Below are 24,151 nucleotides of genomic sequence, written 5' to 3'. Positions count from 1 at the left end.
AGATATTTTTAGCTTCTAGGTATCAGTGATTCTCAAACCTATTTGAATATAGATCACCATAAGGGCTTTATAAAAATGCCAATGCCTAAACCATGATTTCCACATTGTATTCTGTATATGCAACACCTAGGGATCTTCTTAAAATGTAGGCTGTGATTTGGTAGTTATCAGTGAACCTGAGAGTCTGCATTTTTAACACTTCTGAGGGGATACAGATGCTGGTTATGCATAGACCATGCTCCAAATTCCTTAAATTAGATGACAGGAGATGGGGCCTGAGCACTGACAGTTTATTAAAGTTTCCAGGGATCCTCATCTACAACCAGATTGAGGACCACTGCTTAACATCTCTCTCTCTCTCTCTCTCTCTCTCTCTCTCTCTCTCTCTCTCTCTCCCTCTCTACATCTCCCTCCCTCTTTCTTTCTTTTTCTCTCTCTTCCTCTCTTTCATAAGAAATTGGAGAGCATGACTCTTTTGCAGTACCAATATTCAGACTTTAAAAAATTGACTCATTAATTGACACATTTTGGTCTCTCTCTCTCTCTCTCTCTCTCTCTCTCTCTCTCTCTCTCTCTCTCTCTCTCTCCCTCTCTACATCTCCCTCCCTCTTTCTTTCTTTTTCTCTCTCTTCCTCTCTTTCATAAGAAATTGGAGAGCATGACTCTTTTGCAGTACCAATATTCAGACTTTAAAAAATTGACTCATTAATTGACACATTTTGGGCCTAAATGTTTGGGGAACTTCACAAAAATGCACGTAAGAATGTCCAATCCCATTCTTTAAGGGAGCCTTCCTCTAGACGCCATTACATCTCTAAAGCCTTCAAACCATGCTTAGATGTGGCTTTCCCTCTTGATTATATTTGTACTTCTTATTCCCTTTGCAGGACTTTACTATATACATTTTGCTCCCTGCTGAACTGAAAGCAACACTGGCTCTGAATGGATGAATGAGCAGGTAGACGGGGCTTGGTTTAATGTGTGCTTCCAATCTGGCAATGCCTCAAATCTTTTCAGGCAAAAGTGGAAAGAAAAGGAAAGAAAACCTCCAGGCTAGGAATTAATGAAAATCTAAGGCCTAAGAAATTGTCAGCATCATTTCAAAAGGACAGCCTTACTTGTAACCCTTCAATGTCTCAGTAATCTATGATGAGATGTAGATAAAAACAAAGTCTTATTTCCAAGCCAATCACCTAAACCTGAAAGGATGATGAGAATTTGAAACACAGTATTTGGGGACTTTTTAAAATTGAGTGATTCTCCATTAAGGGTGATTATGTCCCCAGCAGAGGACATTTGACCTCTATGGAAATACGCTACTGTCACGTAGTGGGTGATGGTCACAGATAAGCACCCTACAATACACAGGACAGTACTCTTCCCCACTACCACACTCAGCAAAGATTTGTTCAGCCCTAAGTATCAATAGTGCTAAGGAAGAAAAATCCTACTAAGCCAGGCAGGTGTGGACTTCCATTTGAGAGTAACTTTTATGGAAAAGATAGTGCTATTATCAAGAATGTAACACATCAGAACTAGGAAAATGGGCAAGAAGTTTGAGGGAGCACAGCATGAATAGCAGGACAGGAACCTTACTTCTGTCCGTTAGGCCAGGTGGGGCTGAATGAGTGATTTAGAGTCTCGGTGCCTGACATGGTTTAGATCAGTGTTCATGCGTTAAAGTCGTGGTCTCCAGGGTGGTACTGTTGGGAAGTGCCATGGGCCTTTAGAAGATGGCACATTACGGGGCCTCTACAGGTCATTAGGAGTGCACCCCCCAAAAGGAACTTATGGGACCCTGATCTCTCTTTCTCTTTGCTTCCTAGCTAGTGAGGTAAGCAGTATTCTCCCCCTCATACTTCTTCTTTTTTTCTTTTTTTCCCTTCAGGACTGGAGATAGAACTCGGGCCCTTGAGCTTGTGAGGCAGGCACCAGAACCTCTGAGCTAAGTCCCTGGCCCAGTCCACCTCATACTTCTGCCATGATGTGTTGCCTTTACCAGAGACTCAAAGCAAATAGGGCCACTCATGCTGGGCTTGAACTTCCAGAAGTATGAGCCAAAATAAATATTTTTCTCTGTATGAATTAGTTGCCTGAGGCATAAGAGAGTTGCATGGAATTTCCAAATGTGCAGGGAAATAAACCTTTTCTATTAATTTTCTGTTCATTATAGTAGTGGAATGCTAATACACCGATGAAGAAAAATTCAGGCAAGTGCATTTCAACTGTTGACATGCAAAATCAAGGAGAAGCCACTTGAGAGCCTGTTCTTCTCAGTACACGTTGAGCTGCTTTTCAGTCTTCATGTCTCAGGAAGCCTAGTTGTGGTCTATAAAGCTCTTGTTGCATCGTTCTCAGGGTTCTAATAGCCCTGATAGCATAAATGGCTACCCACACACAGAAGACAAAGGGTTTTGAACAATACCAGGCAGCTCAGCCTCCCAAGGGTTCTAGAACTGTGACTAAATTAATTCCTCATGTTAGACTCACCTTTCACCTGCCCTCCTCTATCCTCACAACTGCATTGTACAGAGACAGCAGAGGCTTTATAAGGCACATCTGTCAGTGCTTAGATGATAGTTTTGGGCTGATTCTTCTTTTATTTCCCTCTCCTGTTCCTTAGCTTTTCTATTTTCAGGTTCAAAAAAAAAAAGCTGCTTTTGAGTTCTATTTCCTAGAATTAAGTGATATAAGATTCCAATTGCTATAGAACCATTTCCATTTTGGGACCTCACTGATTCAAAAAGAGCCAGTGCTACATGCCTTGTGCCCAGCTGGGTTCTAAATATTTCACAGCAGGTTGCTTCAGTAGAGGCACATAAAATCCTATAAATGTCAGTGAGAAGATTTGAGAGTTGGCCCATTCATCCTGATGCAAAGTTGTCCCAGTCAGATCTGTTAAGCAGGACACAATTTTCCGAGAGTATGCCCTCAGAATGAGCTAATTTAAGTGACTATTTTGTAGATGCTATTTTATATTTTTATTTGAACATTAGCGATACATGAGTGGCAAAAATGAACTTCTCTCTATGACTTCTAGAAGTTCACTATTTTCAACAGAACAAAGTGAATTGAGAAGAGAGGATTTATCATTTTTCCAGAAATTGTGTCAAGACAGTCTATCCAGGTTGGCTGCTTTGCTCTTTCCTGACCAGATACACAGGTCATTCTAATCTCATAATTTAAAATAAATCCCTTAAACTTTCCCAGATTGTTCTAATGATACTTGAAGTTCAGATAAATGGAGACTTTCAATCATACAGGAGAACAGGCAGGACAGAAAATCAGGTATCCAAGGCCCAAAAGTGAGTCACTCCTAGGAAGTGGAGGCAAAGTAGAACACAGGACTGAAATGCTGTCCTTGATTTAGTACATCCTACCCTTTTCAACCAAGCAACCAAGTAAAGTAATATCTCCTTTGAATACTCAGTCGCCTCATGGGAGCACACTGGCATTGTAAGGAGGACAGCTTGAACTATTTGTGCTAATAGAATTTTTTCACTCCACATCTCACTACAACTATGTTTGTGTGGAACTAACCTTTGAAATGTGACACTCCTTGACAGAAATCTAAGGTGTCATGAAAAGAAAGGCATTCATTTCCAATCATGCATTTTTAAAAAATCTTCCAATTTGAGGTGAGAGCAATTGTCAGGAGCAATTCTACATAATTTGGGGGAAATTTTGATTAGGCCTAGTTCTCCTGCCTATGGTCAGAGTGCACTGGTGTTTACAACTAATGGATCACAACCAGTCACAGATTTCTCTGTTCCTTCTCTACTTCCACTGCATCACTTGACTTAACCAGGAGCTGGGGATTTAGCTCAGTGGTTCCATCACCTGCCTTGCAAGCGCAAGGTCCCATATTCAATGCCCGGTACAAAGAAGGAAATTGCTCCCAACAAGCAATAGTGGAAATTGTCCTCACTTGAGAATAAAATCTAGCCCCAAATCTGCCCCTCATATATTACATGACGACAGGAAAGGCCTAACATTTTCATGGGACTCTGTTTTGATTTAAAATGGACAACAAAAATACCCACTTTACCCAACTTTCAGGCTATTTAATAGTCAAATTGAAGTAATCTGTATAAGCACATGTTATAATTTAAAATACCACCTAAATTCTCACAGCTTCAATTTATTGAGAATCAGCTTAATTTCCCAACATTATGAAAAGAATTTTACTATGTTCATATCACTTAAAGTTCACTTCAACTATGGAGAGTATTACAATATCCCCATTTTCCAGACTAGGAACCAGAGGGAGGTGAAAAAAAATCTATGAAAGTTTTGGAGCTGAATCATCAAACAGAGATAATAAACACTTGCCTATGCAACAAACAAGATAGAGTAATAAATGAGAATTTTATTAGAAAGAACCTGATATGTTCTTAAAGTGTTATAGCAAATATCAAATATTTCACTGTGTAGGCCATTTTTCAAAGTCCTAAACCAAATGTCTTAGTTTCACAACTGATAAAACATAATTCTCCATGTGTCAGCTGACTGAAGTCCCATACTTAAAATTGCTGTACTTCATCCTATCCAACAACAACAATAATAATAATAATAATAATAATAATAATAATAATAATATACATTGTTACTAAGTAACAGTTACCAATGATAATAATATTTTTCAGGAGAAAGCAAGGCCATTAAAGAAAGCTTTATTCTGTATTGAAAACATATAGGGAGCAACCCATAATTTGGAACTAAAGTTACAGAGAGATAGGGTGCACCACAAGGGTCACTGGTTTTCTCATAATTTTGGTTTTAAAATGACCACAAAGTCTTCTCATTTCTGGCAGCAAACTTATGGATCCTCTATTGGCTCAGGGCAAATGGTTAACATTAATTTAGAATCTTTAAAATTCCTAATGGAAACACAACAAACCCTGCAGCAGCAATTTTAGGGCCAATGATAATATGCATGGAGAGAGGGATTGATTTTTCCTATGAGCAAATGAACAGCTTTTAAGATCTGAGGCTCTTCTGATTCCTCTCACCTGCCCCCACCACATCCCCTAAGGTTTAAGTGAGAAGCATTTAAAAAATCAAGTCTATTTGTGTCTAGAGAATTTGGATGATGATAAGAATTCATAGTAACTGCTGGCACCCTCAGCTTCTTTCAAGTGCTCAAAGATAACTTCATAGGGTCATTTTGGCGCCTTAGTCTAAGAAATTCTAAGAGACATTCAGAAATGGCTGAGATGGCTGCATGTGGGGAAACGAGAAGACGAATGAATCCCCCACCACATCCCCTAAGGTTTAAGTGAGAAGCATTTAAAAAATCAAGTCTATTTGTGTCTACACTTGATCTTAGCCAAAAGGCCGAGAAGCGATTATTTGTGTCTAGAGAATTTGGATGATGATAAGAATTCATAGTAACTGCTGGCACCCCCAGCTTCTTTCAAGTGCTCAAAGATAACTTCATAAGGTCATTTTGGCGCCTTAGTGTAAGAAATTCTAAGAGACATTCAGAAATGGCTGAGATGGCTGCATGTGGGAAAACGAGAAGACAAATGAAGGGGTCGATGGAGCTTTACCCCTCAATAACTTGGGGGCCTTGTTCTCACATGTTTAAGCCTAGATACAAGAGACTCTGGATATTAGTGGGTAATCCAACAACAGCATCATTATTTCCGGCTAGCTTTTAAAGAAAATTAATCTAATTGAGGCATCGAAACATAATCACAGCCTTAAAGCCATGTAAGAGTCCTGGGCCACAGGCAGACAAATTTACTTTTAAGATTTCTTTCAAGCGTGATAAATTATTAGCTAAATGACTCTTAGACTTGTGCTTCTTTATTACGGTGTCCATCCCATTGCAAAGGACATGAAGAAGCAGAATACTGTGGGGCATTCAGAACATAGGAGAGAGAGATATGCGTCTGGCGCACGTCAGTGAAATGTGCAATATTCTGAGTTTTTTGTTTTTTTTTTTTTTTGCATCCATCCACTGATAACAATGCAATTGTAAAGAAAAGGCCCTTTGTTAAAGGTTTTGCCTTATCTTTTTGGTACGTTTATGATCAGAGTTTGGAACTCTTTTCCCTAGGAGAAGTGAAAGATGAGAAGAAAAGCTAAGGGGTTATTATAATGGTTTCTTTAAAGAAGTCAACCTTTTCTCCCGTTGCCCTTGATTCAGTGGCCATCTGGCTCTGGGAGCTTGTTGCTGAATGTGCCTTGACTATAAAATTTAAATGGACGGTTAACCCCTCTCTCTCCCACACCAGCATGCTTGCTATTAAAATGACTACCAGGACAAATCTCTGATAATCAAGACATGCTTAATATAAGAGCAAAAGTATTGGCAAAGTCAGCCAAATAAAGAAATTCTACTCTTGGTTTCTTGCTCTCTGTTCCTGTGACTTTTCATGAATCCAAGTCTAGTAAATATCCTTTGAGATTCTCTTTGCCACCTTTGGATAACTGTACCTTTAATCACACTGGAATAAATGGCACCTTAAAGTTCAGATCTCAAGTTGGCTATCCTGTAATTATGCGAATAGCTCCCCATAGAGAGCGTGCCCCTTCCCTGTACCACTTCTCCTTTGCAGCACCCAGGAGCATTGTCTTTACTATGAGCCAGTGAGGCCATACAGGCCAAAGGTTAGTAAGAAATATTCAGTGCATAGTGAGTAAGTCTCCAGAAGCTCCCTACGCTGATAAAGTCCTAGAGAATGATACTCTAATACAAAAAGCATGAATGTGTGCTTTTCTCAGTATGACATGCTGGGGTGATAGTCATGAGAAAATCACCACTGAGGAGTGAGAATGGGAGAGTGAAAGAGAAAATGTGGTACTAAGATTAAAACATGTACCTGTCGGATAATGCTCACTCACTGGCCAGTTGTCCACCTGGAGCGTGGCATTGCCACCATTTCTGGTGAAGCGCACCACATGGTATTTGCCGTCATTGACAGGAGTTCTCTCTTCTTTGATGGAGATGTCAACTGTACCAATATTGAAGACAACGCCGATTTTCCCCTGTTCCTGCAATAAAGAAGCACAAAAGACATAGTTATCACTGACCACAAGATTTTCTCCCTTTAAAGTTGATCTTCCAACTAGCAATAAGCCTGTAGGGGCCCAGAGGGAGCTGTCAGTATGAAGTTAATAATAGTATCCTGTATTTCTCCATGGGCTTTCATCCTGAACATAAAAAGCAATGGTATAAAGCCATCCAAATTGCTCTCACAAGCTGAACTGCATAGGTTACATCATTCAATTGCCCTCAATGGACATCAAGGCTGGAATGACAGAACTACCTAACAACGAGGCACTGACACTGGAAAGATCATTTCTGTGAGACGAATTCAGCCGGTTTCCTGTGAGAGGATAATAAAACACTGGACCCTAAATCATTTTCCTAACTCAGATTTAGGAGGAGATGTGAGCCTGCCTGAACAGTTTTGGGACAATCAAGCCCCAGGGAAAGGTACAGAATGTTGGGAGCCAATGGCAGAGGAATAACACTGTATGGATCAGATGCTGGTAGAACTTTCTGTATACCCAAACCACATACCAAGGGATTTTCAGGAAAGGGTGATGAATCTGAGGAGGCTTTTCAGAATCAGATGGCTGCTACCCTTCCCACTCTTGCACTCACGCTCCTCAGGGTAACCCAAAGCTAAATGCAATATTCTGTGCTATTGCTTATGCGTCAGAGCAGAAAAAAAGGTGTACGGTCTGAAAAGAGTCATGGAATGGGAAATTGCAATGAATTAGAAAAGAGTAACATTATGGCGATGCAAATGGTGCTCCTGGAAATGGAGATAACGGTGGTGATGAGATCATCCACTTCCTAGGAAAGACCTGCAAACACTGAACCATAAATACAATGCTCTTGAAACACTTAATCTTTTCCTTTAAACATTGGTTATGACTCAGAGCTGGAATTAGTATTCACAACAAAACAAAATGAGAGTGACCCTACTAATCAAATATATTTAGTTTCTCTCAAACTCTTGTCATGGTATCACCACACTGCAGAGTATACGAGGGCCAGGAGATAAAGGAGATGTCTTTCTCCCTTTCTCCACTTATCTGACTTATCGTGATAGCTTAGGCCCTCAGTTTTAATTAAATTCAGTAGTAATTCTGACATTCTACAAGACTGAGTCACAGTATGTTCATTAGCCTTTATTATCCTCTATTGGCTTCTTTAAGAAGTAGAAAACATAATGAAGTAGGAGAAAGATATGTTCCCAGATTCCATATAAACTAAGTTCTAGGAAAGATTCCACTGAATCTCATTTTTAATAATTTGTCCATTGATTGATTCATTAATTCTCTCATTCAATAATAAACACAATATTTATTAAATGTCTATTAAATTGAGTACATTAAGACTCCTTGTGGGATGAGCCATGGTTTCAATATCACTTGCTACATTTCAATCATTTTCCCGAAAGACAGGCTTTCCTCATCTTGTCCTTTGTCTGTTACTGAATAAATATATCTCACACACAATTAAAAAAAAATGGACAGGAATCTTTATCTTCCAAAGGAGGACTATAGCTTAATCAACATAGGCTACTGTCAACATTCATGGGTGCCAAGATACAGGGGGCGTAGCTGTTTCCTATGTGCTTTGACTGCTGGTATACAGCACATACTAAGGCCTTCATTTTCTGCATTTTGTTTCTCACAAAAAAGATATTCAAATTCCTTCCCAAACAGTAACTAAATATACTCAGGCTTTCAGAAATCTCTGCTTATTTGCTCTCAGTTTTGTTTTGTTTCATCTTTACATCTCTACTAAACAAAGTACCAAGCATTAAAACATGATGCATGGATAAATGAAACTGATCATGGGTTCTCTCTTATACCCTTCATGCTCACAATTAATTATTAATAATTAATAACTTATGACCCATTTATACTTTCTGATCGATTCTCAAGGAATTCAGAAAGAGCAACGTGAATTTTCTGCTTTCTTTCAAAGAACTGACATTCACTCACACAGTATAGGTGCATGGGTGGGTTTGTGTGTATTCAGACCCTCATACCTAAATGAGCAAGGCTATAATAGCCTGAGTCATATCTGCTTAGCAGAATAAAAGGACTGGATAAGTTAAGAAACCATGAGGGCAGGAGCCATTACTCCTCTGCCCACCCCACAAACGTGGGCTGTTTATTGCACCACTGTTCTTCAACAAGAAACCACTACATAAATCCTAGATGCTTGGAAAGGACTGCTGCTGGTGATTCAAGTCACCTCTGAGTCACTAATTAATCATGGATAGAGAACAACTTTAGGGGGAGAAAGGAGACCTTTGCACCAGTGTTCTGCGCCTTTTCAGTGATAGCAGTGGCAAAGTACAGTTCTGGCTCACTGAGTTGGGTGATCAGCAAGATATATTCTTGGGCAGACTTTTTGCAAGATCCATAATAGATTCAGGGAAGGAAGGATTTAATCTCTGCCAAAATAAATATTTGATCCTTATCCTAGGGACCACACATGTGCCACTGCAATTACAGTTTTGGAGATATCCTCTTAATCCTGTTAGCACACTGCCAAATTCAGTGCAGACCCTTACCCAGATGTTTCGTTTTGCTTCCTGCAATGGTAAATGTGGCTGTGCTAGACCTCAGATGTGGTTGGTCTCTTTATTCACAGTAATAAGATTTCATTACTGCAACCTCCTTGTCATTTGTCATGGGACCACAGGGGCATTATAATCTGTGGCTAACTGCTTTGTTTCAGTTCATTATAAGTCATGGAAGCCTTGTGGCAAATACCCATATACTTGTCCAAGCTTAAATTTATCCTGCTTAGCTGCCATCAAAGTAAACTCCACTGGTTCATGTATTTACAGAAGAGAAGATATGAGGGATGAAAAGCACAAGCTTTGGATTCATCCCTGATTAACCTTGGGTCAATTTCTTAGCCATGTTCTTGGTAATGCAGTTCAAAAAGACACCAGCTGTATGTACCTCAAAGAGCTGTTACACAGATGAATTAATATGACCAGTATGATGCATTTTACTTTAGATTATACCAATGTAAGAGATGAATGAAATCAGGAGCAAGGGCTATCTAATTATTTGACCATAAATAATGATCTGTGATTATTGGAACAGTTAATTGGTTCAATAGGATAGATGTGGATTTAATTATAACACGGTACAAATAACACCTCTGACTCAAAACTGTATGAGCTTGGGCATGTGATTTAACTTTTCCTTTCTATCTACAAAGAGAGAGAGAAGCAATTGCTACCCTTAAGATCATTGTGAGGAGGAACACATAGGTGTGAAGCCCATGCCCCAGGGTTGTGCTTACTTCTGGCCTACAATATATCTGAATCCTCTTTCCTTTGGTGCCATTGGAAGGAGTTGTGTAAGTAAAGACTGATTGGTTTGGAAGGCATTTATTGCAAAAGTAAATGTAAATTTTAGCAAACAGAACATAAAATTTTTGCAAGGTTGATTTCCTGCCACAATTTGGTAGCTGCTGCCTTTCCCCATTGCTTAGTGCCTTTTGTAAGACTCTCTAAGACAAGCAAAGTGAAGCTGCAGAAACAGCATGGCTATAAATTTTAATAACTCCACACCTATCACCACTAAAGTTGCTACCAAGGCAATCGCTTCAATGTATGATTTTCCTTGATATTAAAAACAAAGACAAGTGGTAAATCAAAAGACATTACCAAAAGATCCTCAAGTGCATTCAGGGAAAAAAAGGGTGCAGTAGAGAAAACAGATGTCTTTGAATAGCCAATACAGTAAGTCATTCTTCATCAATAATGACTGTTTATGAGCCCACCTGGCTTCTCAAATTAGTTTGGCTCCAGCTTTCTGATTCTCGATCAGCTACATTACAGTTATCGCTGCTCAGATGAACCAAGATATGCCACCAACCCAGCAGCAAAAATGCACAGGGGAAAGAGAAATCCTCCGGAATAAAGATCTCCTCAAAGGCTATCTCCTCTCTTATTCCGGTGTGCCCCCAGGGAAGGCAGAATGTACCACCTACTATTTCAGAAAATTGTAGGTGTCAGGCATAGAGCTGAGATTTTCAAACGTATGCCTGGGAAAGGTGCAATGGAGGTACTTCTCATTATTGTCACTGCTAGGCTTCTCTCACAATGTCTTCACTCAACACATGAACAAAATAAGGACAGCAAAACAAGAAAGTAATCCAAATGAGACCTCCCATGTTCCCGTCCCTGGGAAGGTCTTCTGCACCCATTTCAAAGTCTGCTTCACACTCTTTACAGTGATACCATTAGCCACACTTTTCTAGTTCTCCCTATTACGGTCTCACAGTGAGACTTTCCGGATTCCCTTGTGATGGATGGGGCCAAGAGACCAATGTTGACTAATAAATTGTATGTCATTTCTGAGCTACATATTTCATAGCTGCTGTGAAACCCATTAGAGTTCTCTCGTTGCTGTAGCAAATGAACCCAGCAAGTTCCTTGGTGGCTGCTCCGTCAGTCTGCATCCATCAGTGAAGATGACAGCACATCAGCCTGCGGTGGGCATGGCAGATGTTAAGATATAAAGCATTGTCACTTTGTGCTGCTAAGTGCTTGGGGCTATTTGTTACTGCAGCAGAACCTAGGCTGCCTGGCTACTCAGTACCTATTTTTGAATAGAATTATCTTCAAATTCTCAGTTACCCATTAGGAAATTCACATGAAAATGATAATCTAGGTCTGTCTGGCTCAAAATTTCATGGATTGGGGCCAGGGATTAAGCTCAGTGGTTCCACTGACTGCCTCACAAGCACAAGGGCCTCAGTTTAATCCCCCGTACCAAAAAAAAAAAAAATAAAAAAAAAAAAAAAAAAAAAAAAAAAAAAAAATTCACAGATTGCCCACTGAATTATGCTCCAGTTACATGTATTAGGTGTTGCAATTTATATACAACTGTGTATTGCTTAATGACAGGATTTGTTCTGAGCAATGTGTCTTGTTTTGTGAACATCATAAATCGTACTTATACTATCTAGTATGACTATGATGTCACTAGGTGTTATACAGGACAACTGTGATATATGCAAACTGTTGTTGACCAAAATATCACTAAGCATCACATGATCAAATTTATGTAAATATGTATATCCAGCACTTGGGAGGCTGAGGTAGGAGGATAACTGAGTTCAAGACCAGCCTAGGCTACACAGCGAGTTTCAGGTCAGTATCAACTACATAGTGAGACCCCATCTCAAAAACACAAACACACACACACACACACACACACACACTCACATTATATAACATATACTTTATATCTGTCTAACTTACTCATCCTGTCTTCCTAACCTAACTTTGGGTCTTTAAGATGTAAGGACTCTAACAGGTGTAAATATTTTTTAAATAAACAGACAGATAAATAGATGAATAATGAATTAAAATGAGTGGTTGTGAATGAAAATATCATTAATATGATTTTATCTAAATAGGATTTGACTATGCTAAGATAAAATAGTTAATGGATAATTTGTTCAGATTTTGTGCAATAAAACACTATATCATTTTGCTCTATAAATACAATTTATAAAATACAAAATGATGAGGTATAATTTACTCGATTTATCAGACAATTTTGGCTAAGGGAAGAATTTATTGAAGTTCTTTGGGACAAATCAATCTACCCTTAGTAGAACACAGTTAGTACCTATTAGCTGTCTTTGAGGGACTGTCATTAGTTTATGCATTCAATGTCACAGTCTCCTTATTCCATTTAAAGGATGATTACTACTTAATAAGTACCAAGTGTGCACTTCCTGTGTACATAGACACACTACTGAGAAGTCCAGGAGATGGAAGAAACCAGGTCTCTTCCTCAAGAAAACTAAGACAGAAACAGAGCCCTTTGGGCACCACCCAACTGACAGGGCCCCAGTTATGAAGTTTATTATCTCTTCTTGAACATGCCCTGTCCCCTTCCCTTCAGAAGTTTCAGTGTAGCTGTGGCACAAAGGTCAGGGAAGATGCAAAGGTCTGTTTTGGGCCCTAAACGAATTTGAGATTTGAATCAGAATGCCTGGACCCAGCTAAGGATCCATTATCTTTTTACGTATGTGGTGTTAAGCAGATCCTTCAACGTGTCTCAAGTTCTCGGAATAAAACTGCGAAAAATGGTGCAAAGACAACAACAATAACAAGACCTGTTCTGCCTCCTCGTCATTGAGGGAAATGAATAATAGCATGTGAAATCCTGATGTACTCTAAAAGAATGGTGTAACCTTGATGCTAACGGGGAGGTGTAGGTGGTGATAAGTGTGAGGATGTCAGTGAGGAGGACTGGGCACCGCAGATGAGTCAGAGGTCTTTGCAGGCTCCCTACAGGCACTGCTGCATGAAGAACAACTAATTCCTATCCAAGAGCAAAATCTCCAGAATCATATAGATTGGCCCTAGAAAATTCGTGTTAAATGGCTTAGAAACTAAATCTGTTTTCCTAAATGTGTACAGGCCTCAGTGACCTTGGTGTCCACCCTGAAAAGCTGTAGCCACCTCTTTCTGGGCTGCAGATGTGGTTCACCTTGTGTTTAGCTGATGTCTGGTTGCATGAGGTCAATCAATTAAAGCGGATTAGATCCAACAGTCTGAAATACTAGCAGAGGGCCAAGAGAGATAAGATTGATAAATAGCCCAAGACAGCCCTGTTTCCAAATCTAAGCAAATTTGAAGGGGGGTGGAGGATATGAAGGAATGGAGAACGGTTTAGGACAACAGCAACCCTATCCTGAAGAGGAAAGAGTGGGGTAAGGAAGGGAATTGGTGCAAATAAATAAGATGCAACTCAAAGCTACAGCTCTTTTTGTCACCAGTCACAAAAAGCCATCCTGAGTCATCATGTCCTTCAAATCATTCTTACATCCATTTTTCTTCCACAGACCCCAGTGTTATACTGGCTCATTAAGGTACTTGGTTCCAAGCAAGGCAAAAATTAAAGTTCATTTCTGTAGGAACCCCAGTGTTATGCCAAGATCTGGAGCAGTCTCCTGGCAGGATTCAGGTGACAGCTGGCAGGGCAGTGCTCAGTGAAATCCAGTGCAGGCTACCATCTTCTATAAATGCCTTGCTTTGTCCCATAAAATCTCTACCACATCTGTGAGGGCCCACCCGGCAGCCTCAGCAGAGACCTTAAATCCTGTGCTCTTGGTAACAACATTGCAGTCCTTCAAACTTAGGAAACACACATTTCAAATCCTCTAGGACTATTCCAGAACATCTCACACATTCATAAACCCCTTCAAACTAGGTCCTGAGACCAGAAGTTTCAGCATCAGAGTGACCTGGGGACTTGGTAGAAATACAAATTCTTGGGCCTAATGCCAGACCCTCTGAAGCAGGAGTTCTGGGCAGGAGTGCAGCAATCTGTATTTGCACAAGCCGTTAAGGTGATTCGGATGCTCATGCAAGTTTTCCAACCATTTCTTACATGAATCTCTTAATTCCACCAGGGTTCTGGCTTAAACTGGAGGTGAGATTTTGTTCCCAAAGACATTTGGCAATACGTAGAAATGTTTCTGATTGTCACAAATGAGGTACCACTTGCATTGAGTAAATTCAGACCACAAATGCTGCTAAATATCCAACAGTTCACAACAGTTATCTGGCCAATACTAATTACAGCTCTTAAGAAATTCTGCATCAGATAATACAAAACTTTGGTGGCTCAAAACACTTCCATGAAGCGTACAGTCCATGATGGAAACTATTCCACCTAGATTTACACATATGGTTTGACGCATTCTCTGCCAAGATCCTTCTGTACCTTAAACAGGCATGCCCATAATATATGTGCACTTTACAGATACGTACAAAGGTACATACATAAGTGTACACATGTTCTTTGTTTTACACATTTGGTCTAACATTGTGGCCTAGTCTCAAGAGCACAAGGTGAGCAATACTCTGTGCTGGTCAGATGCCCATTTTGTAGGTGTTGCTTTGAAATTCAAGCTCACACTGCCAGAAAATGCCACCTGTGCTATTTTCTCTGTGTGATCTTGGTGTCCTCTTCCTACTAATTCCCTGATATTGGTACCTAAGATAGTCTCCCGGTGCTTCGGCCCTAGCACAGCTGTCTCTGACCCTTTACTTCAAATTAGATAATTTTAGTCATTTTTCATGAGAATACATGATCAGTTCTGTATGGGCTACACAGCAGAAATTCACTCTCTTAGAAGCCAGTACTCTAAGCAAAGAACGAGCAGTAGCTGCCTTCTGAAAGAGAACAGCAAACAGCCAGTTGCCCTTAAGACCAGTTGCCCTTTAGAAACCTTTAGTGATTCTCCACAGTGCTTTACTATTTACCTAAGTTCCAAGAGACGGGCCAAGTTAACATTATGGCCTCCAGATGAATGAACACCAACCAAGAGTTCTTGGTTTAATAGGTAAGGTGTTCTTAGCCACTCCCATCCAGGAACACTAGTCTAAACTCAACACCATTCTTCAGTTTAAAGATAAAAAGAAATAATACATACATATTGCAGAAGTGGGAGTTTCAGTCCTAGTAGTCATAAGAAAAACAGTGTAGATTCTGACAGTTTCTCTGTTACATTTGGGAAGGGATATACTGTATAAATTGGAGGAGGCAAACTGGCCTGGAGCAAAGATCAACAAACTGAGACAAATCTAAATGTTTCGACCTTTTTGCAAATAAAGTTTTATTAAATAACAGCTACATATAGTCAGTTATGCATCCGTCCTTAGCTGCTTTTATGTTACAATCACAGAGGCAAGTAGCTGTAACAGAGATCATGTGGCCTATCAGCCTCAAATATTTACTCTCTCACCCTTTACTGAAAATTTGAGCTGAGCCCTACTGTAGTACCTTGAACAACTTAAGGCTAGCTATGTATTTTGTTTTTAAATTCTTGGGGTAAAGGGAGGGTAGGGGTAAGGGGAAAAATGAGAACCAAGACCTGTCATGTAAAGGCACAAGATCCCAATGATGAACGTAATTGTACTGTATACCTAAAATGTACCAATGAACTCAATGAGAGAAAAAAATAAATAAATTCTTGAGCACAGTTTATGTTCAAGTGTTCAGAATAACTTAAATAAGAGTGGGAGGTTCAAATGGAGAAGCTGTCCTATACCTGTGTGTTCAACTATTTCAGGTGCCCGGGAACAGATCCAATTCACTCTCTTTTTCTACTTGTAGTTCTCAAGAATAACATACATTATGCAGGAAATGTAATATCCTCAAGTAAAGAGGCTTTGTTCCTGTCTTTCCAAGAATGAGATGCCCCCCGTTAATCCATCTCTTTGTAGTAATACTGCCCCTGAGATAAAAACTCAGGGGAGAATATTTTCCCCTTGACTTCAGTGCAGGTAGGGTATACTCATTTACAGTTCTATTCAATCAGGACAGATTTTATAAGTCTTAAAGGACTGGTTGATAATTAATCTAAGCTTTTTTTTTTGTCTCCTGTTGCCTATCTGTATGTAATGAGCCCACTTCCTATTATTTGGTGTGGGTGGGTGGGGGAGGTATTCGTTCTTATTGCAATCAGGCAAGTTGGTAACCAGTGCATAATAAATCTGATTCTCAACTATTATCTGGCAAATAAAGTACACTTCTAATAGAAAAAGACAAGACATATATATATTTATAAAACAACTCATCCAATTAAACATGAACTAATCTGTCTTGGATCCCACTGAGGGTAGTCCAGATACTAAAATCAACTTAACATAATACTATTTGAAGGCGGTCAGCTGTGGATGCAGAAAAATAAATTAGAAGCTTCTGGCAAAAGATGATAGTAGCTAGTAATAGTGTGGTAATGGAGGAGATGGAGCGGAGTTGTAAGTTATTAAAATTATAATGATATGACATTTCTTTCCAAAAATTTATCTAGTCGTATGAGGGTAAATCATGTACATGTGAAAAGCTTGAGTCTCTAAAAGATAGCACACATCGCCGTGATGTTAGAATTTCAGTTTATTATGTTAGGTGAAATGAGAAAACAGAATAGCATTGCAACTCAATGAATATCTCAGTCTCCAGGGCTTCTATGCATCTGTAAGACACTTGAGTGATAAATGGTGATTAATTGTGCTCTCTTGGTTTACCCGCAAGGGGAATCTACTGTGTCATCATCTTGAGATGAACACACTGAAACAGGGGCTCATTTTTCCTTTCCTATTTATTGTAAACAAAATGGCCAGGAGACTCTAATATATCAGCAATGCCTGTCTGCATACAGGGACTCTGGTGTGGGTGCAAGTGTTTTGGAGATAGTGCTGCCGCTAGGCGTTTCATCCCAGTGGTATTTTATGGTCCTCCTCTTTGTCAACTATCACCACAATAAGTTCTCTCTGGATCAGATCAGCATTTCTAATTCAAAAGGTTGATTCTGACTTACCCCCGGCACCATAATAAAAGCAACAAAGAGAAAGAAAGTGAAATTTAAACAGCTACAATTCATCGGAGGAAGGATGGCTGCCGACCTCCTGACAGCGTCAAAGCCTCTGCAGGGGCCAGTGACTTGGACATCCAAGCAGAAGGATGAAAAGTGCTTTTCCTCGGGCATGATGAGATTAGTAAAGGTGACCCAAGCCAAACACTTGAAAACATGTCACAAGGAGCTAACTGATACCTTCTGAAAAGAGCTGCTACACCAGCACTGAGAATCATTTCACAACTATATGTTCTTTTGATGGAACAATCAGAGAACACATCTCCTAATTTTCATTTACTTGACTTCAGCCTCCCTACAAAATTCTGAGTTTCAGACAGATGAAGAAAATGTTCTTGGGATAGCAAGATGTCATCATTCCTCTACGACATCCTATGAATGCACTGTGAGCCCCCAGGGTGCTAGTCAGAGTGTCAGATACACAATTATCCAGGATATTGGCAATGAATTCACACATAAGACAAAGAAGCATTTCCATCATAACCTTTAAAGGGCACAAACATTCTTTATTCTCTTTTTCCTTTATGGTGTGCTATAATTTTTCAAATCATTATAGAGATTTCAAATAATTTCATCTAAAGCCTATGGAACACAGAGCTAGAGAAACAGATTTGCAAAGACATTGTGTGCCTATGTAAGTGTGTTAGTGAGTACAGTTTTATGTGAGCTTGAAGAACACCTTACAACTTAATATACCCAGAAGTTATTTTCTCTGACCCTCTCTTTTTCCTTTAAGAAAAACAAAGAAGGCACAGAAGGACCCAGGTCTCTCTCTGTTATCAAATACCTATGTAGTCCAGTTCAAATGTAGCCCTTGCACAGTGGCAGGACAGTCAGTGGAATCCCAAGCTTTCATTTCTCTAGAAGGTCTCTCAGGAGAATAAACCTATCACAAATCTGACTCATAACAAATTATGAATTTCAGAGTGAAACAAAGACTGGGTGGATCTAGAGTCAGCAGGAGTTTTCAAGAATGAAACTGGCCATTAGGATCACTGACTGGGGAATCACCCAAAGACAGGACAGATTTCCTTGGCTTGGCCTACTCCACAGCTTCATGAACTGCTTTTTTTCTATTTAGAAAAGAGATTTTTATCAGGTAAGAGTCCATCTTTCCTTACCCCATGTGCATATGTATACAAATACGAAAACAATTTTATATACATGCCTTCCCAGAGCAATCTTTAATTAACCAGATCTATCCTCCAATTACCCCACAATCTTTCTAATATCCACTGAACAATGAAATTACTTGTTTGTATTGATTCATGTCCATGTTGATTCTTAACGGAGACATTCTTTCTTCTTATTATACCATGAGAATTGTGAGGGAATAAAATGCATTTCTGGTTGCTAGTTCTTCTTCATACACAGTATTTGGTAAAAGTTCAGCTGACACCTCCCCCAATGGTGAAGGCACTTTGCACTCTGCAAACAACACTCAAGCACAGGATTTTGTTATGCTTTTCAAAATGTGGGCCATGACCTCTTAGGGGCTACAGCTGTTAACTTATTTCACATAGTCTACTGAACAGCCTGCAGGATAATTGCCAGGTGGTCTATACTGCCTGAGGATAGCTTGCTATGTGGACGTGGAAGTGACACTCACAATTCATTACCAAGGTCCTCAACCTGCTTCTTTAGTTGGAATAGGTTCAAACTGAAGTCCTAGAGATGGGTAAGATCACTCCACTATCAGCTAGTGTCAGGCTAGTGCCAGGGCTAAGCATCACAAACTAGTGCCCCTCTAAACTGATACAGCTCTTCTCCTGCTGGAAGAGAAATACCTACAGTAGAAAGCAAGAGAGTTGACAGGCACATTTGGGAAATAAAGGATTTTTTTATACTTATTTTGAGTCTATAGTTTCTAAATCCCATAAATGTCATTGTGCCCTCATCAAGGGGTCGTTTGGTTACCATTTGGAACCATTTGATTCCCATCAAGCATGACTTTAACCTTTGAAATACCCAAGATAACAAACTCTCATTTTCATTGCCCTCCTACTTCTTCATCCTTCAGTGTACTACTGATTGCTGGTCAGTGTGGGGCTCAAGCTCCACCTTGACCTAAATGTCTTTGCTGCACATTGTTCTCCTACCGTGATGCTTTGGACTTGGAGTCAGCTGTCTATGGATTAAATTCCCCCAAACCACTAGCCAAACCATACCCCTCTTTTTTTAAGTTGTGGGTGTCAGTTATTGTGTCTCAGCAACAGGAAAGCTAATGTAAATGAAGAGAAAGAATTTTTGAGGTTTATGAACATATTAAATCTTAGAGAATATTCTCTCTTGCCCAAAGGACCTTCCCCACAGCCCCTGGCCCATGATCCTTTGATGAGGGCACAATTACATTTATGGGATTTAGAAACTATAGACTCAAAATAAATATCGGTAAAATCCTTTATTTCCCAAATGTGCCTGTCGACTCTTACTTTCTGCTGTAGGCATTTCTCTTCCAGCAGGAGAACAGCTTTATCTATTTAGAAGGGCAATAGTTTGTGGTGCTTATCCCTGACACTAGCCAGAGGCTTTGAGGCTATTTGGACATTATTCAAATAATGCTACCAGTTATTTTGCTGTGGTGAATTGGTCATGAATGTGCTCAGTGATGCCTGTGAGTTCAGTGATTATAGTCAGAAGAAAGTGAGAACTTAAAGGAGAGCAAAGGAAGTAATAAGGGTATTACATTGATTCTGTCCACTTATACCCATCCACCAAGACTCATCTAAAAGAACACAGAAATATAGTTCTCCAAATCCTAAAATGTAGAATTCTTGTTTGCTACATTGCCTAGTACTGACTTCCAAAAACTTTCTACAGGCAAATATTCAGAAGCAAACATCTCAGAAAGTTGACTATAATCATAGATGCATTCCTTAGTAGACAGTGTGATGCATTTCTAGATCAAATGCCAAAGAATTGACCATGATCCTTGCCACCTCTGTAGAGCAGACTGCCAGGTCTACCCAGAGAATTCACAGAAAACAGTGCTCAAGGCATCAAAAACAGAGTGCCCTCAGTTCGCAGATGCCATGTTCATACTGTGAAGGACAGACAAAGGACAAGGAGCCATATGTCTATCACAGAGAGGCCCAAATGGCACTGCATCTGGAGGATACAATTCTTGCAAGAGCATGGAAAATAATATTCAGTTTGATTTTTGTTTGATAGCTATTTTTCTCAGTGGATACTTATTTAGCTGCATTGCATAACACATAACTTACAAATCCAGAGTACATAGGTTCCATTTTACTTTTTTAGGAATACCCTAGATAATTTTTATGTGAAATAGTTTTAAATATTTAAAACTCAGGTTCTAGATTCTTTTGGAAAAGCTGGTAAAACTTAGCAACATGAGGCTAACAATTCTGTGGGAAAATTAACCAGAGCTGACCAGAAGAGCAAGGCAAAAATTCTTACATAGGAGACAGGCTACATCACTCCCTACTGCTTATCAGATGAAAAGGCTGAGTGTTAGTTGCCATTTATCATTAAGTTTTCTCTACTTTTTGGTTGAATAGTTGGGAACACAAGAGTGGGAAATACTTTTGTCACCATATGAGGAACAACCTCTCTAAACCACAATAAAAATAGACTGAGTGGGCCAAGGGACTCAAGAAAAATGAGGACAAGCACAATTTTTCTTATACTCCATAGCTTGGATTATGTATTTGCCCCTTGTAGATTTTCCTGTTTTTGTTTTAACTCTTAATATACTATACTAACTGTAGGCTTTTGAGTAAGACAGGCCTGGAAAGGAAACTTAATATCTATTATTTCTATCATTTCTTATACATTCTTAGCCATATTATATGTACTCTCCTAGACTCAATTTCTTTTTATCTTTGACATTGGGAAAATATTATCTACCAGGAAAGCTTGTTATGAAAATAAAACAATATATGCAGGTGCCTGGTGCATAATGGAGGATATTCAAGAAATTTTAGTTCCCTTCCCCTGTGAAGGGATGAGTTAAGCAGACTGGATCATAAAATCTCAAACACATCTGAAGTGCCTGCCAAAGTATAATGACCCAACTGCTTCTGCAGAGAGATGGCTCAGCTGAAGTTTGAAGCACTTTTCGTGGACTGAGGCTCAAAAAGAGAATCTATCCATATTAGACAGCCTCACAAGGACTATATGTAAATAAACTTCTTTCTGAACTGTAAATTTTGGTCGCCACCTTCATGTTGACTCAGAGTCACAGCAATAGTAAGTGTACACTTAGCCAATAAACAACAGTATTAGTAGATGATGATAATAAAATATATTAATTGAAAACTGTACAACAGCAGACCACTTGGTAGAGAAAGGTATATATAAATTATATATAAATACTCTTTTAGTTTTCTGAGTTCATATATCTGTATGGCTGTAATTATCAAGGAAAATTTAATGAAGGCCCTGGCTTTCATGAAGGACCTACCATTTAATTTTGAGTAGAAGACTTCTACTGAAAAAAAAAATTTAGTTATATAACAGACGGTCAAATAAATAAAAAATGTTCATTGCAATATAAGAGCTAGAAAAACAAAATTGCTCTTCTACCACATTGAGGCTTAAGTGGGCCAATAAATCATAGCCCTCTCCATTCTGAATTTCAAGCAATTGAGAAATAGACACAGACTATCGAGCCAGAAAACTTTATTGCTTATGGAGCTGGATGGAGAATGAGTCTGTGACAAGATTTGGGCCTGGCCCCAAATCAGTTTTCCTATATGTATTTCTAGTCTTCCTTTCCCACAGCTTTCTGCCAAGATGAGACAGGAACATGTGCCTCAGCTAGGGGGGAAGAACCCTAAGATGTGGAAAGACAGAGGCGCACATCAGACATGTGCAGGCCTTCCTCCAATCCCCACCAACTAGATAAGGGACTGGAAAGTTACAGGAAGTGTTACCTCAGTAGTTTGTTTTCAGGAAACAGCAGTTGTCTCATAGCAGGGGAAACCATATCTTCTTAGGGTTAAATTCAGTCCAGGCGATCCCACTAACATGGAGGGACTTTTAAGAGGATCTGGAGGGTAGACTTTTAAGTATCTAGAGAGGATTTGTTACTTGAAGCTAGGGATATGTTCTGAAATCTCCAAAGTCCTGAGAAGCATAGTACTTGCCTCTGGCTACCCAGTAACTTCCACTGTTTGTACTGATTGCTGAAAATGTCTTAGCAACATGTAGCTTCTGTATTGGCTTTTTGGATGTTTGGATGCAAGAAAAATTACTAGTGGGAGGAAAATGAAATGACTTATAAGCAAAGGATATTACAACCCTGACTGGTACGATTTCAGCAAGCCCATGGCACATCACAGTGAGCTTCAACGTCCTTGCTGAGGGGCTTAGAAATCTGCCACACTGTCATTTATGTCAGTGTACCAGCCAAGACTCGTCAGTGCAGTCCAACTATCCTGTCAGCCTGAAATCTTCAGGGATGTATATAATCACCATATTTTCTGTGATGGACCAAGTAACAATGATACCACTGCCTCTAATGAAACTAAAGTGCATGTGTCATTTTGGAGATGTGTCTTGTTCAGGCAGGGTTGCCTGTCAGCTGTTGCTGGCCAAGTGATACAACCTGCAATTTAGTTAACAAACTGAGACATCATAGAAATCAGTGCCCTTAACAGGTGCCTTGGACTCACTTGGGTTTTACTGCTTGCCTTAAATACCTTGATATTCAGGAAAGCAGCACTAGGAGGAGGAGGTTCCTGTAGCATAGAGAAAAACAAAGAAAGCAAAGCAAAGAGTTTCCAGAGTTCTAAAACAATATTTGCACTGGAAGTTGAAAATCTACTGAAACTATTCCTCAATGCCAATGATTCCATTGATGCCAAATGGCTCGTTTTAAGCTCTTCAACCTGATATCTCTCAGCTCACAACTCTGAGGTTCCAATCCTTACTCTCAGTATATTCCCTTTCTGAAACTTCTGTCCCATCTAGCATTGTTGATTAGTCTAGCTATTCATTCGGCATGAATATACGGAGTACAAACTGTATATAAGGCATTGGACTACACACTGAAACCAAAATAAATAGAACTATTTCTAGCTTTCGAATATTCTTTATCCAGATTGTCAGACTCAGAAAGAAAATAGATGAAGATACCTATCAGAAGAGCAATATAGGCACATGCCAATATGGGAGTGCTAAGCTACATGAAGTCAGAAGAACACAAATTTGAAGGCAGCCTCAGCAACTTAGTGAGATCCTGTCTCAAGATAAAACATGAAAACACCTGGAGATGCAGTTCATTGAGAGAGTGCCCTGGGTTCATTTTTTAGGACTAAAAGAAGGAAGACAAGGACCAGGAAAAGAAGCAGAAGGAGGATGAGAAGGAGGAGAGAAGGTGGGGAGCAGGAAGAAGACTAGTAATGGTGAAAACTGAGCACAATTCCAAGGATCTATTTTAAGGAAGAATAGAATACTATAAAAGCATTCAGGGAACAAATTAAGGACAACAAAAACTATGAGAATAACTGCATTAGATTACAAGAGTATGAGGTGGCTTTCTAATGTAACTGGATTTCAAGTCCATGTGAATATGTAGAGACTACGGATAGAGACAGAAGAGACAATTCAATGTACATGCTGTCAACAACACTAGAATTGCAAGATAGTTATTTATGGACTTGAAATCCAAAAAAATCTGAGTTTAAACCTGGATTGCTTCATATAAAAGTCAAGTAGAACTGAACAAGTCATTTAGCCTCACTGGATTGTTTTTTTTTTTTTTTTTTTTTTTTTTTTTTT

At 39.4% G+C, this 24,151-nt stretch overlaps 1 protein-coding gene and 1 pseudogene across 36 annotated transcripts in view; both read right to left on the bottom strand.

Annotated features, from left to right (window-relative positions):
* The window catches only part of Nrxn3 (neurexin 3), a 1,525,607-nt gene that overhangs the window by 169,570 nt on the left and 1,331,886 nt on the right, over positions 1 to 24,151 (bottom strand). For all 36 annotated transcript variants that reach the window (XR_004518320.1, XR_004518321.1, XM_033766713.1 and 33 more), the window contains one exon: positions 6,831 to 7,002. Coding sequence is in view for 34 of the 36 variants with exons in the window: in XM_033766713.1 (XP_033622604.1) it covers positions 6,831 to 7,002 (172 nt within the window). In the remaining 2 variants the exon portion in view is untranslated. The remainder of the gene's footprint in view (positions 1 to 6,830; positions 7,003 to 24,151) is intronic.
* Positions 5,212 to 5,349, bottom strand: LOC117287182 (annotated as a pseudogene).

Source organism: Fukomys damarensis, unplaced genomic scaffold (assembly GCF_012274545.1).
Source record: "Fukomys damarensis isolate Sample0158 unplaced genomic scaffold, DMR_v1.0_HiC HiC_scaffold_21, whole genome shotgun sequence".
Lineage (NCBI taxonomy): Eukaryota > Metazoa > Chordata > Mammalia > Rodentia > Bathyergidae > Fukomys > Fukomys damarensis.
This window is presented reverse-complemented; position numbering and strand designations above follow the sequence as displayed.